This window comes from Harmonia axyridis, chromosome 2 (genome assembly GCF_914767665.1).
Source record: "Harmonia axyridis chromosome 2, icHarAxyr1.1, whole genome shotgun sequence".
NCBI classification, from domain to species: Eukaryota; Metazoa; Arthropoda; class Insecta; order Coleoptera; family Coccinellidae; genus Harmonia; species Harmonia axyridis.
The window spans coordinates 63,299,012-63,314,593 of NC_059502.1; the positions used below are offsets into that span (position 1 = coordinate 63,299,012).

Genomic DNA, 15,582 nt, shown 5'->3' on the forward strand with positions numbered 1-15,582 from the left:
TTGATGATTGATTCGTTCGTTTCTTTCTTAAAATGTGGTTATTATCATGATATAGTTTTCATTTTTTTTTAAATATCTAATGAAAACATAATGCGACAGAAATTCAAAAATTGTGGTGGTTACCTATATTCCAAAGAGTGTATGACAAGGTAACAATGATTTGACAGTACTAATTTTAATTGTCATATCGAATATCCAGATAAATGTGAAATTAATGATGTGAATTCAACTCTCTTTCGATTTGTTTCTAAATTATCGTAATGGCTCACAGGTTGAACAATACTCACGTGTGCTCTATTGCCAGGGCTGCAGTAAGTGTTATATTGCAAGATACAATTCTTTTTATTTTAAAATCTTCTTTCCAGATTCAACAAACTAAAGGATCAATCAGATCAAGTACAAACCTTTTTGGACTTCATACAGTAGATAATCATAATTCAGAAAAACTTTACAAAATAGCAAAAGTGAAGAGTGAAAATAGAAGAGCATTATTTGAAAATAAAGGTTAGTAGACATCCTCAATCTTTCTGGAAAAATGAATTCTCTAATTTTCTTAACCATACATAATTTGTCTCAATTTCAGATTCGAATTCAAAGCTGTATAATGATTATTCCATCACCAAATTGAAACAGAGGAAAATTGATCATCATGGAAAAAATTATACAAACCGGTGTTTCCAACGATGCCCCAGTAGCTTTAATGTCGGCAGCACTATAAACAGGGAAGTTTCACATCAACGAAGCATATCTAATGAATGCCGAAAAACCGTTTCACCCAATGCAGGGACTATGAAATTTCCGATCAGGAAATGTTCCAGTCAAGAAAACATCAATTTAGACGAAGTTTATAACTCATTTTCGAAGCCAAAATTAAACACAGCGTTGGAGATGAAGGGTATTAGTGTGGCTCCATCTGAAAATAAAATTATGAATTGTTGTTTGAGTTATTCAGAGTTTCTGAAAGAAAAAAGGAAGAGAACAGGTCCGCCATTGCCTACTGAATGCATTAACTGTAAGTGCTCACTGAATTTTTATAGATTATAATCCTGACAATTGATTTTCGTAAACCTCCGACTTTATCCTTCTAACAGAATATATTTGATCAGAATTTCAGTAAACCACATTGAATCTTAATGAATATCGTTGAAATTTGATACGAATATTTCTTATATATTTGGGAAATGTGTTTTGAATTATCTCAAAAAATTTCAACAATGAAAAAAATCTGTAACAAATTTCAAAATGATTTTTCGAATATTTGGACTATATAATATATTTTTCAATACTGGCACCTGCAGTTAAGTAAACGATTAAAAGAGAGAGAAAAGGAATCATTGAGTGGTTATGGAATCTAACCGGAATAACAGTTTGTGTAGTTTACATTCGATCTGAAATTTTATATATAGGCATGAGTTGAAAAAACCTTTCTGCCGATATTTACAATTTCTGAATTTTGCTTATGACAAAAATGGATATCACTTATGCTGTTTCAAAAGGAACTGACTGTGCATTTTGAAAATTTTCGTGTATTTTCAAATAGTCTACACCCATCTCGAACAGTATTCTATTCATTCAACTACTAATTTTCAGAAATTAATTGCAGATTCCAGTTCTGTGAAGAACTGTGATTTTCTCGGGAACCCATTTCTCAATTTCAGAATTTGTTTCAATTTAGTTCCTGCAAATGTACTATTATTATTATTTGAACTGGGGTCGTTTTGGTTCGGTAAGCCTTCCGGGAACTGCGACCATGCAGATCTTTTGTTCCCTACCCTACTCATTCATAGAAACCCAAGGAGGTCGATGATGTTAATAAAACTGACAACCTCCTTAGGGGCCTTGGCCGTTACCTCTCTGGTATCCAGGACCGGCTTACCCATGTGAATGGTTCTTAGGCCAGCCAGCTCCGGACACTTGCATACCATGTGTTCGGCTGTTTCTGCTTCCGATCCACAGAGCCTGCAAATCTCGTCTGCTGACTTTTCCATACGGTACAAATGATGTTTGTACCGACAGTGCCCCGTTAGCAGTCCCACCATCACCCGGAGCTCGGCTCGTGACAGCATTAAGAGCTTTTTAGCGTAGGTAATTGAAATCGTCACGAATTTCTTTGCCTGAACAAGTCTAGGAGTGTTAGTCCAGTAGATTGTCCTGTTGTTCAGCTTCCATAGCTAGACCGCAGCTTTATATTGGTCTTTTCCTAGCCCACAGAAAGGCTCAGGTCCAGCAGGTGTTAACCTTGATGCACTTTTTGCAAGTTCATCAGCTTTTTCTTTTCCTTCAACCTCATAGTGCTCTGGTACCCAAAGTAGAGTCACCTTATTTCCTCTAGACAGCTGCTTTATGGTGTTACGGCATTCCCAAGTCAGCAGAGACCCCTGGCAACACTGTTCCAGGGATCTCAGCGTGGTTTGGCTGTCCGTGGTGATGTAGATATGCGATATTGAGGTTCATTTTGAGACACTCCTGAACGCATACGTATTATCTCGCTCTGTAGAATCGAGGGCTCACTTCCCAGGGCTTTAGAGATCCTCAGTTTAGGTCCATATATCCCAATGTCGATGCCCTTCTCTGATTTTGATCCATCTGTGAACCATATGGATGACTTTTTGTCCAGGCGATTTACGAGACTTATTGCACTAGGACGGTCATTTATAACCGTTTCAAAGGGCGTTTCAAAATCGTAGGTGGTTGGCATAACATTCGATGGTTTCGCAAGGAGGTTCGAATCTAATTGATTCATTATTCTCATATGTCCAACCCAGTTTCCAGAAAGGAGCTTTCCATTAAGGGAAATTCTTATTGCTTTCAGCAGGCTACATTTCCTCACATGTAGATGTGAGGGAGGCAAGTCCAGTAATTTTCGGGTATTTTCAAATAGTCTATATCCATCTTGAACCCTTCTCTATTCATTCAACAATTAATTTTCAGAAATAAATTGCAGGTCCAACCCAGTTTCTAGGTAGGAGCTTTCCGTTAAGGGAAATTCTTATTGCTTTCAGCAGGCTACATTTCCTCACATGTAGATGTAGGGGAGGCAAGTCCAGTAATTTTCGGGTATTTCAAATAGTCTATACCCATCTCGAACAGTTTTCTATTTATTCAACTATCAATTTTCAGAAACAAATTACATGTGAGGAAATGTAGCCTGCTGAAAGCATTAAGAATTTCCCTCAATGGAAAGCTCTTTCCTGGAAACTGGGTTGGACCTTGATTTTCTCAGGAACCCATTTCTCAGTTTCAGATTTGTTTTGAATTTTGTTCCTGAAAATGTACTACTTAATTGTTCATTCAATAGTTATCTTCAACTCACGATATACACGAAAGCAATGACTTAAGCTTTATTAATTCGGACATTTCATGATTATATTTTTATATAACAGCAAAATTAGATGAACGAATAAAATCGCAACGAAATTCACTTCCTCAAGAATCCATCAGCCGAGTTAAGCATCTTTTTTCTTCAATTTTAGTTTGATTCCTTGGGTACATTAGACAAATTTTTGTTGTTGTATCAAAATAAATTATCGCAACACCCCTCATTCCTATTCAAAATCAGAAGGTTGTGCTCACCCCCGTTACGGGATTGAAGTTATGGGAATGAAAGAAGCGAAAGTTGTTCTTCCTCGCATCAGAAATTGTCGGGTCCGAGCGATTTTCCACATTTTCATTTTAGAGTCGGCAAATCGAGGTGTTAAGTTTTCGTTTGACCACCCTGTATGTGCTACATAATAGCAATCCACCTATCTTGGATTCAAATCCAAGACATATTTGACAACTTCTTATGGACATACCCTGTAGAACACCCTATACTTATACCAACGCATTGACAAAGAGGGGAGAAAGAAATTATTAAAATAATTCATTTAACGATCAAGTCTATACTTTTGTGGGTTGTAATTTGTTGGTTGATGCGTTCCTAAAGATTTAATTGTATTTCAGAAACTGTTTTTTTGTTATGTTTTTTGCTTCAATAAACTTATTCATCATTTTGTTAGTCTCTGGTGAATTGGAGTAATTGTATGTACTGAGTTGAAAGAGAAAAATCCTCCATAATTGTGGATTGTTGAAACTTTCATAACAAATTTCTTTTTAGATCGATCTATATTTTTATAACCGTTTTCCTTTCAGATTATACCGATAAAAACGAGGACGAATTAAAAGTGTTATCAAGCATAACGTTCGACTCGAAACTTTTCGGATCAAAGTTCAACATCTCACCCCTGGTAGGTCCGCAGTATTTACGAGGACATTTCGTTAATCTGAGGTCTATCTCGGGCGTAATGCGATCGAATGGAATGCCCTCAAGAATATCGATAAGGAAGAACGCGAAGAAGAAGAAGCGTCTACCGAAATTGTTCGTGGATAGATGCTCCAACATTAGTTTCCAGATGCCCCCTCTGAAGTACGTGCCCCTACGTCCGATTAAGAAGAGGTGTCATCCTCCAGAACCCGCAAGATGTAACGAGCCGTCAAAAACAGAATGTTGCGAAAGGGCTGACGACGGCTGGAAACTAGAAGCTAAACCGTTCAGTGTCATTTCCTACTTTTCCAAGACATCGAAAGATATCGAAATGAAACCGAGTACGCCACTGAAAAGACTGGCAAAAATCGACATATCGGAACCGACCAAGTTATGCAAAGTATCGATGTCATATTGCCCCATAAGGTCAGATGCTAATTATGAAACGACAGCAAGAAAACTACCGACCATTAGATTTGGCAAATTTGAAAACACAATGAAGCAAAAATCAACTTCACCTCCACTAAAACGTTTGAAGAAAAAAGTAATTCCAGAGCCGCCAAAAATTTGTCCAGAACCTGTTTGTGAGCGAACAGAATGTGCAACTGTTATTGCTCGCAAGAAAAAATTGCCAATTCTTTTGGACTCATCTGTACCTCCAGCAGTACCAGAATACATGAAAACCGGCCCAGATCTCAGAAGACTTCCCAAACCCGATACAAAAGATCCTCCTAGAATTTGCTATGTCCCAAAATGCGAGGGATATACAAGAGCCGACGAAGAAAGGTGCATATTGATGAAGGAGGAGTATGCGAAGAAGAAAAGACTACCTAAACTCACTGGAGGCGAACAAAAAATCAAAATTTTCATTACTGAACATAAGCCCACAAGTTCAGTGAAGCCCCCGAAAAAATTATACAATCCTCCTGAGCCACCGAAGATATGCCCAGTACCGGAATGTAAACCAGAATGTAGATCTGATAGTCAGAATGTATTCCACAAAAAGCCCCTACCCAAAATGCCAGCTATGAAAACAATGCCATCGACATCCTATATGAAAGAAGGTAGTGGGTTGAAGCGTTTGAAGAAAGTCGTGATGACAGAGCCTCCCAAAATATGTCCGGTCAAATGCTGTGATGACGTTGAAAGGGCTGACAAAAATATGGCGTATAAAGTGCGTAACTTGCCAAAACTGGAAGTCTGTTCCAAAATACCAGCTAAGACTTCTCCGACTACAAGTTATACGCCAATTCGTAGGATGTCCAAATTACCGTTTGAGGAACCGATGAAAATAAAAGACGGCACAACTATCAAAAACTGCATTTCCAAACACGTTCCTTCTCTAGGAGAAAAAACATTACCCAAACCCAAATCGTTAGCAGGAATCAACATTAAAAGCAATTCTGTGGAAGATTCTCCTTATTTGAAACCATTGAGAACCAAACAAACACAGCTCAGAACTTCAGTTAGTTCAGATCCCAAGGACTGGAGATCTTCTGTAGAGACAAAGGAAAGTACCAAAGCCCATCTGAGGAAGTCGAGGAGTCTCAGTTGCAATCGCTCAATGAGTACCAATTTAACAGATCACTACACAAGAGGTCTTTTGAAGAGAAAATTACAATTGTTGCATATAGATGTTAGGAAACGGTTGACTTTATCAGCTATAGATAATACAGCCGATGATACATCTATCAAAAATTTACAACCTAACATCCCCTTCTACAGTAAGTTCAAAGGTGTCGCCCCTATGAAACCTGATGCTCCGCCAGTGGACCCAGAAAAAGAAGATGCTTGTATCCGAGAACAGTGCAATATACCCAAGCAAACTATAACGGCCAGTTGTGATAATCCAAATCCAAAACTCGTGTTACTCAGAGTGAAAAAGGGAGAAAATGAACCTTGTCCTATCCGAAACCCTGCCAATAGGGATTCTGTAGTCGCTTGTGGTTCATCTAAAGAGCCTCAATGCCCCTCGCCATGCCCAGAATCCTTCGCCCCTAGGTGTCCTTGTCCACCACCATGTCCACCTCCATGTCCACCTCCATGTCCACCTCCATGCCCACCTCCATGCTGCGGTCCATGCCCTCGCGCATGTCCTCCTCCTTGTCCTCCTCCTTGTCCTCCTCCATGTCCTCCTCCTTGTCCTCCACCATGTCCACCTCCATGTCCATGTGCTTGTCCAACACCGTTTCCAAAGCCTTGCAAACCTTGCCCGAAATTGAAGAATCCCTGCAGGAAGAAAATGTCGCTCTGGCAGAGGTTCAAGAACTTTTTCAAGGCGAAACCAAACTGTCCTTCGCCCCATGAATATAAGAAAAAGAAGATGATGAAGAAGGTCGTGAAGATGGCCGATAAGGCTGGCCTCGGTGTTTACGATCCTTGCGAAGATCCAACTAGAATATGCAGGGAGGTAGAAAGACGCTGCTGCAAGGCCAGGAAGAGAGCCTGTTCGAATAAAAGGTGCTTTAATTCTTACGCCCCCCTGGGAAGCATCCATACAGTAGTTCCACCCATGTCGCTGCGTCAGTTCAGTTCAACAGGTGAATATCATGATAATATTGTACTTAATAACTAAAAGTTATGACAAAAAATTTGAAAATTCCACAGACTACTATGTTAATTACAGGGTGAATTATGAACTGAAAAAATTTCATTTTGATTAATGCTTGACCCTGTATTTAGCAATAATTTTCATTTAGAACCAGTCTTAAATGATTTCCCTATGGGTGAGCAATATTTGTCGCGAAAAAGAGTTTCATTCAAAATATTTTCCTACGAAAAATATTACTTTGAGTTTGAAAAAATGCCATTTTCCAATTTCGACACCCTGTATCTCGAAAACTAGTCATAGTATTGAGTTGAACCTATAGACTTTCCTTCAACATATGATAAATTCATAAAAAGAATAATGCTGTTGTTTGGTTGATCTGAGTTAAACGATTCATGATGAATTGTCAAACTTTCTTTTTCTTCTTCAGCCCTTTTTCATCCAGTGTCGGACATAGGCCTCTTCCAGTTTATTCCATGATTCTCTAACTTTTGCTGTTCTCATTCATTGCTTACCGGCTACAGCGACTATGTCGTCTATCCATCTTTTTCTCGGTCTTCCTATGCTTCTTGTGGCCTCTCGAGGTCTCTAAAACGTCACTTTGTGTGACCATCTCTCCACACTCTGCCTTGTGCCATGTGCCACCCACTGCTACTTAAGTTTCGCTATTCTACTCATGATGTCAGTTACTCTGGTCTTTTTTCGTATTTCGGTGTTCGGAATTCTGTCCCTCAAGCTTATACCCAGCATAACTCTTTCCATGGCCCTTTGAGTAACTCTCAGTTGTTCTGCCACTTTTTTCGTTATTGCCATAGTTTCTAGAACATAAGTTACCACTGGTAATATACAGCTGTCGTTGATTTTGCGTTTTAAGTGTAGAGGAATACTTTTGTCCTTAAAGATGAAACTCAGTTTGTCGAAGGCTGCCCATGCTAAGCGTATTCTACTCCCAATTTCCAATATTTGATTTTCTTTTCCATTTTTAATCATATGCCCCAAATATACATATTGTTTCACCTTCTCTAAGCTTATGTTATCTATAATGATATCTTCCTGACTATGGCTCATTATCTTCGTTTTGTCAAGATTCATCTTCATTGCTATTCCCTCTGACTTTTCATTCAGGTCGTGTAGCATCGATTTCAATTCATAGATATCTGTGCTTATCAGTCAAACTTTACTGAACAGAAATGGCAACACAGTTTGACATTGTCAACTGTCATACCATAGAAAACAACCATATCAATAGTACTCATTTATATTTTCTTCTGATAATTTTGATCATTTTCAGGATTGCTCTCCATTTTATGCAGCAAATCAGTATGGAAAAGTTACAATGCATCGTTTTTCCAAATACCTTGGTTTCGAACGATGAAGACTTGGAGGGATCCGTTCGAATTCTATAACATCGGTGAAGATGATGATATAAACAATGAGCACAACAAATCAATAGAGGCGGAGAAAACCAAAAGATGTCTCTCATATGCTCCGATAGACGTACTTAACTTTATGTGTAAACTTCAGTCAATTGACGTTGATGTATTGAAGGAAATTATGTTCAGGAGTTTGAAACTAGGCTCAAGCTCCTATGATGACGACTTCAGAGAACACGTAAATTATTTGCTAGAGTATAGTCCCGAATGTCTGGAGAAGAAGAGGGATATACTCGTAGAAATACTGGGTGTGATATCAAGAAAGTTACCTTCGAAGAAAGTGGATGAAATCGGTGCGTATGCATAATCTTCATAATTTTTCCTTCTCTTGCCTCAAATATGGTCTTTTTCAGATTCAGATCTTCTGGGTAAAGTCTCCTACATCAAGAAAAAGAGATAATTACAAATCTATTTTGGAATCAATGAAAATTGATGTAATCTGTATAATAAATTTCATATCATATAATTCATTTATTTATTCAGTAATTGGAATACAAACAATATATACACATAGAGGTATTCACAAATCACAATGAAAAAATTCATCATACCATAATTATATGAAGAAAAAAGAATCCCATGCGTAATTCAAACACATACTCGTAGAACTATGCAGCTACAAAAGCCGCAGAACAGTGTCCGTCAAGTTAGCACCCACTTTTTCGAAAATGAAGAATTTTTTTTTTGCGTTCGTTAGTAACTCGTTAGTAACTATTTGTAACACAAAAATTTTCGTTTGTACCTCAACGATACTGGTAGAAAACATCGCATTCCGCAAGGGTGCCAACTTCACGGGCACCCACTCTTTGATTTTTCTCGGAAAAAAATATTCAGTTAGGAAGTCCATCGTTAGTAACTATTTGTAACACAAAAATTTTCGTTTGTAACCTAACCTATAATGGAAAAATTACACCCCCAAAATGCGAAGTTGGCACCCACTTTTTCGAAAATGATGATTTTTACTTTTGCATTCGTTAGTAACTCGTTAGTAACTATTTGTAACACAAAAATTTTCGTTTGTACCTCAAGAAAACTGGTAGAAAAAAATTGTTATCCACAAGAGTTTCAACTTCACGGACACCCACTTTTAGATTTTTCTCGGAAAAAAATATTCAGTTAAGAAGTCCATCGTTAATAACTATTTATAACATAAAAAATTTCGTTTGTAACCTAACCTATGATGGAAAAATGTCACCCCCAAAATGCGAAGTTAGCACCCACTTTTTCGAAAATGATGAATTTTTTTTTTGCATTCGTTAGTAACTCGTTAGTAACTATTTGTAACACAAAAATTTTCGTTTGTAACCTAACCTATGGTGAAAAAATGACACCCTCAAAATGCGAAGTTAGCACCCACTTTTTCGAAAATGATGAATTTTTTTTTGCATTCGTTAGTAACTCGTTAGTAACTATTTGTAACACCAAAATTTCCGTTTGTACCTCAAGAAAACTGGTAGAAAAAAATTGTTATCCACAAGAGTTCCAACTTCACGGACACCCACTTTTAGATTTTTCTCGGAAAAAAATATTCAGTTAAGAAGTCCATAGTTAGTAACTATTTATAACACAAAAATTTTCGTTTGTAACCTAACGTATGATGGAAAAATGACACCCCCAAAATGCGAAATTAGCACTCACTTTTTCGAAAATGATGATTTTTTTTTGCATTCGTTAGTAAATCGTTAGTACATGTTTGTAACACCAAAATTTTCATTTGTAACCTAACCTATGAGAGAATCGCTCCAAGAGAGGTGCACTTTTGAGTTTCCGATATTGTATACTGAATAATGAAATAGATGAATTTCCCTATACGTGATAAATCTGTCACTGTTTTTTGTGAGGTAGATTTCATTAATGCAGTAGTCTCAAATGTATTATAAAATTATTTATTGAAATGAACTTCAACATAGTTAATTCAAAATTTCATTTAAATACTATACAGTAGTAAGTGGATGTTAAGCTCTAATGTTTTTTCTACAATCTTTACTTTTTTGGCCATATCATCGTACAATTCTAGAGCTCCATCATTTCTTCGACAGATGGAAATGTAGTGTCCTAGACTTTGTCTGGTAAGAGACTTCTGGTAAGCAACCAAACCTCTTAATATCAACTGTTGTCCACCGCATTTCAAAGTCACAGGGAGTTTTTCAATATTAATATTTTCAGCTTCACTAGTGTCTATAAACAAATGAGTGCTGAATATAGTTTCCACTATCACCTTATTTGAACACATCTGGCATTTGAACTGTCCTTGCAGCGATCTCAGAAACGTAGACTCAAAGTTTTCATTGCTATAATCCGTGATTTGAATGGTTTTGTAAATCCTTGAAATCCTCTTTTCGTAAGAGCACTTCATGCATTTATGTATTTCTGTAAGACTATTCAATCCCTGTCCAGTTTTCTGAAGAGCAGATATTACATTATCTTGACAGTCTACTCTTAAAATTTTACTATTGATCGCTAGTTTTTGTTGTTTGTAGATTTCATTAGGAAAACAGCTCTTTCTTTACGAAACTGACTGCCTGCCCCTTTGGTAGCTACTGTACTGAGTAGGTTGAATATTTTCACATCTTCCTTATTCTCATTGATTTTTTGTTGAAAACCAATACTATCACAATAAGCTGATAAAATACATTGCAAAATTGTATCAAATGGACAAGTATTTCCTAGAAGAATGGAGACCCCATCAGATACTTTTGTTGTTGTCGTCTTATTGACAATATTCCCGTTTTTTATAAGTGGAAGCTCCATCCTTCTATGGTCTTCGAGAACTAAAATTTCTGGACAAGGCGCAGCGTAAAATGATGATCTTGTTTTTTTCTTTTTTGGGTTCCCTAGTCCTTTCCAGTTTTCTACGATAAGAGCTTCTTCTACGTCTTCCTCATCTATCTCAGCACCTTGGCATGAATCAGCAGATAATGCATAACTATCATCCTCATTAGGAGGGCTTTCAGCAGTAATACTTACAATATTAGTCTCGTATACATTTTTCTCAGCATCAGTGTTTTTGTTGTACAATTCAGCAGTTTGGGTATCGGAGTGTTCAGCAGATGGTCTTTCAGATCTCTCATTTGCCAATACTATCATAGACTCAATTTCTTTTATATGTCTGAGAACAAATTTATCCGCATTCAACGGTAAACAACCGTGAAAGGTTCGATTTTTCAGGTCATTAAAATAACTTTCTACTGGCGCTGAACTAGCAGTAGCTTCACATACGCCGAAATGATGGGTTAATATGGCTGACCACAAGGTATATGTCTTTAGGAGCTTTCTGAAAGAATTAGAGAATTCTAAAGAGTAATGGAAATTCTCCCGAACACTTGAAGACTCAGGCTCAATAACATTATCGATGAAAGACTCTTTTGCTCCATTGAAGATGTCCCGAATCCATGTTTCGACAAGTTTACAGTCCGTATTATTGATCTCACAATCATTTGATTCTATTTTTTCTTCTTCATATGCAAGGTCTACATTTATATCTGCTATTAGATTTTTAAGATAAATTTTGGCAATTTCGCTCTTCAATGGAGAGTTATTTGAGTCGGAACCCTCGTAAAAACTATTTGATACAATGAAAATATTCGAAATAATCCTATTTGCATCACTGAAATTGCGGCATTTAACCAGTCGAGCCACAAGTTTCAAATAGAAGCGTTTGAACTGAGGAGGTTTATTCTTAAAACAGTCCCATCTACTGACGAACTTCATCAAGTGAGCATAATCGACGCGTATATAAGTTCCTAGCTCTGGTTTTTGGTGACAGTTGTGAAATTGTAATAATTTGGAAAGATTTGTTGATATAGTCAGAAAGACTAGCCTCTTTGGCAATACTTCTAGCGATTGCACCTAATAAGGCCAAAGAATGATCAGATATCACACAGAATGGAGTTTTACACTCCGTCATCCATTCTGTCAACCAGTAGCTAATATGGTTAGTATTGTGGCACTCAGATAGCATCTGGCAAACAGGAATTTGTCCACCTTCCGTTCCCATGTGTATAACACACTGATATAGAAATAAATTACCCGATGTTTGTCCGTGAGGCTTCGGAATCTTTTTCACCAATGAACCGGTAGCGTCTATATAAACTGTACTTCTTTTTTTTACATAATTATTGAAGGTGATTGTTTGAGAAGGTGTCCAATACATGACGAAAAAATCATCCAAACCTATCTTACGAATTGCTGAATTTAATGTGTTTTCATATTTCAAATATTGAAAAGATTCAGGAATACTTACAGCTTCTCGAAAAATATTAGAGAACTCATTTTTTTTCTTGAACTGTTCTCTAGTCTTCCGCAAGACATTTAAGGAGTATAATGTTCTATTCCGCTTAGCATTTCCATTGATAGCTTGTTCCCTTCTCCAATTTATCGCGAATTTTCCTTCGCTCAAAGTTTTACCGGTTTCATTTCTTCTAGTGCCCTTCAATGGTCTTTTCATTTGATAGTTATGTTGGATGAGTTTTACATTACTCATTTCATAAAAAAATTTCAGTTCTTGTTCATTGGTTTTATTTGAGGGATCGACACACCAACCCTTAAATGAACCTTTACACTCCGCACAATAAGCTTCGAATTTAAAAAAAATATTCTCGCTACCAATTTTGTGTTTTTTGAACATCCATATACATTCAGTGTCCAGGTTTTTGGTTATCAGTTCAAAAAATATGTCAGTCCATACAGGTCTGAGAGACAATCGGATCTCATCAAAACATTGTTGCCATAAATTGGCCGGTACTGAAAAATAATTTTCAGATAGGTACTCATCTTCTACGAGAACATTGTCGTGTTCAAGAGATTTCCGATCTTCAGATTCAACAACTTGTTCCTTAATTTCTATGAGATCTCGGCAATTGTATCTATTACATTTGACAACAGTATAGATTGCTCTAGGGGAAATTTTATCGCCACTCAATTTACTCAAACGTTTCCAAATATTTGCTGTCGTTTTACCTAGAGACTGTTGAATTTCTGTCTTATGTTCTTGCAAAATTTTGAGTAATTCTTCAGGATCAATTGCAGCACTTCGTGGCATCTAAAATTGAATTCGAATCCAGTAAGATCGAATAAAGCTAATAATACTAACTTACCTTCGGTTTTGATGAACGAATAGTAATATTAACTCGGTGAAAGATATTATTTTCGCTTCGGCACTATTTGTTACGTATATTTTCAGGTTATGTTTACGCAGTTAGAAAACTATCAGCTGTTCCTCTTGTGTTCTCATCTCTCATGTGTTCCCATCTCATTTCTTCTAATACTCGATGCCATAAAGCAGGGCCTGCGTAGTGCTTGTTAAGAGTTCATTTACCAATTGTGATATAGACAGATCAACTGCGCATGACAAAATGGCTTCTGAATTTGAAGTACGCCGGTCTCGTAAAAGTTCGGACAGCTTAATTTAACAACGATTTATCATGCGCATTGGAAAAGCCTTCAGTTCAATGAGAAACTTTGAAATATGGAACGTATTATATGAGTTTTGAATCTGATGAAAATAAAGAGGAATTAATACTAGACATGTAATGAGATTCATGAAAAACATTAAGAATTCTGGATTCTGTTACAGACGATTCTTTTTTGTGTCACAAATAGTTAATAATGAGTTACTAACGAATCCAAAAAAATATTTCTTTATTTTCGAAAATGTGGGTGCTAACTTCGCATTTTGGGGGTGTCATTATTCTATCATAGATTAGGTTACAAACGAAAATTTTGGTGTTACAAACATGTACTAACGATTTACTAACGAATGCAAAAAAAAATTTCTTCATTTTCGAAAATGTGGGTGCTAACTTCGCATTTTGAGGGTGTCATTTTTCCATCATAGGTTAGGTTACAAACGAAAATTTTGGTGTTACAAATAGTTAATAACGAGTTACTAACGAATGCAAAAATAAAAATTATCATTTTCGAAAAAGTGGGTGCCAACTTCGCATTTTGGGGGTGTCATTTTTCCTTTATAGGTTAGGTTAAAAACGAAAATTTTGGTGTTACAAATAGTTACTAACGATTGACTTCTTAACTGAATATTTTTTTCCGAGAAAAATCTAAAAGTGGGTGTCCGTGAAGTTGGAACTCTTGTGGATAACAATTTTTTTCTACCAGTTTTCTTGAGGTACAAACGAAAATTTTGGTGTTACAAATAGTTACTAACGAATGCAAAAAAAAAATTCATCATTTCCGAAAAAGTGGGTGCTAACTTCGCATTTTGGGGGTGTCATTTTTTCACCATAGGTTAGGTTACAAACGAAAATTTTTATGTTACAAATAGTTACTAACGAGTTACTAACGAATGCAAAAAAAAATTCATCATTTTCGAAAAAGTGGGTGCTAACTTCGCATTTTGGGGGTGTCATTTTTCCATCATAGGTTAGGTTACAAACGAAAATTTTTGTGTTATAAATAGTTACTAACGATGGACTTCTTAACTGAATATTTTTTTCCGAGAAAAATCTAAAAGTGGGTGTGCGTGAAGTTGAAACTCTTGTGGATAACAATTTTTTTCTACCAGTTTTCTTGAGGTACAAACGAAAATTTTTGTGTTACAAATAGTTACTAACGAGTTACTAACGAATGCAAAAGTAAAAATCATCATTTTCGAAAAAGTGGGTGCCAACTTCGCATTTTGGGGGTGTAATTTTTCCATTATAGGTTAGGTTACAAACGAAAATTTTTGTGTTACAAATAGTTACTAACGATGGACTTCCTAACTGAATATTTTTTTCCGAGAAAAATCAAAGAGTGGGTGCCCGTGAAGTTGGCACCCTTGCGGAATGCGATGTTTTCTACCAGTATCGTTGAGGTACAAACGAAAATTTTTGTGTTACAAATAGTTACTAACGAGTTACTAACGAACGCAAAAAAAAAATTCTTCATTTTCGAAAAAGTGGGTGCTAACTTCACGGACACCGCAGAACATCATATATAAAAAAGATAGAAAGGTATCAAACAGATCGATCTCATTGGAATCAGATTCATCTGCTGGGGACATCAATCTATATCATGCAATTTCTACATACATTCGTCCTCCTGAATGGTATATAAAACACGCCAAAAGATCTCAGCCCAATATTCATACATTGATTTGTATTCTATCTAGCTTCTCTGGAACTTATAATTATTGATAATTTTGGATACAATGTAATGTGGGTAATTACCCCCCAAGATTTTCAAAATACGAAAATTTCTCCATAAAATGAACCAATAAAAATCATTTTACCATCCTTTGAATCGATACGTCAGTAAAAAATCGTAACCTTTTACGGTTTATGAGTTTATTATCGCTTTCAAGATGAGTACTTTTATTGCACTACGAGCTCGTCTTTGTTCGAGGTTTCTTATTTTCCTTT

The 15,582-nt window shown here is 36.5% G+C and overlaps 1 protein-coding gene across 1 annotated transcript; it reads left to right on the forward strand.

Moving 5' to 3' along the window:
* The first annotated feature begins 159 nt into the window (after positions 1-159).
* On the forward strand, positions 160-8,690 carry LOC123673478. The gene is made up of 6 exons (XM_045607977.1): positions 160-311; positions 366-504; positions 584-1,012; positions 4,132-6,783; positions 8,083-8,517; positions 8,578-8,690. The coding sequence occupies exons 1-6, from the start codon at positions 261-263 to the stop codon at positions 8,622-8,624; spliced, it is 3,753 nt and encodes a 1,250-aa protein (XP_045463933.1). The 5' UTR covers positions 160-260; the 3' UTR covers positions 8,625-8,690.
* The last annotated feature ends 6,892 nt before the right edge of the window (positions 8,691-15,582 follow it).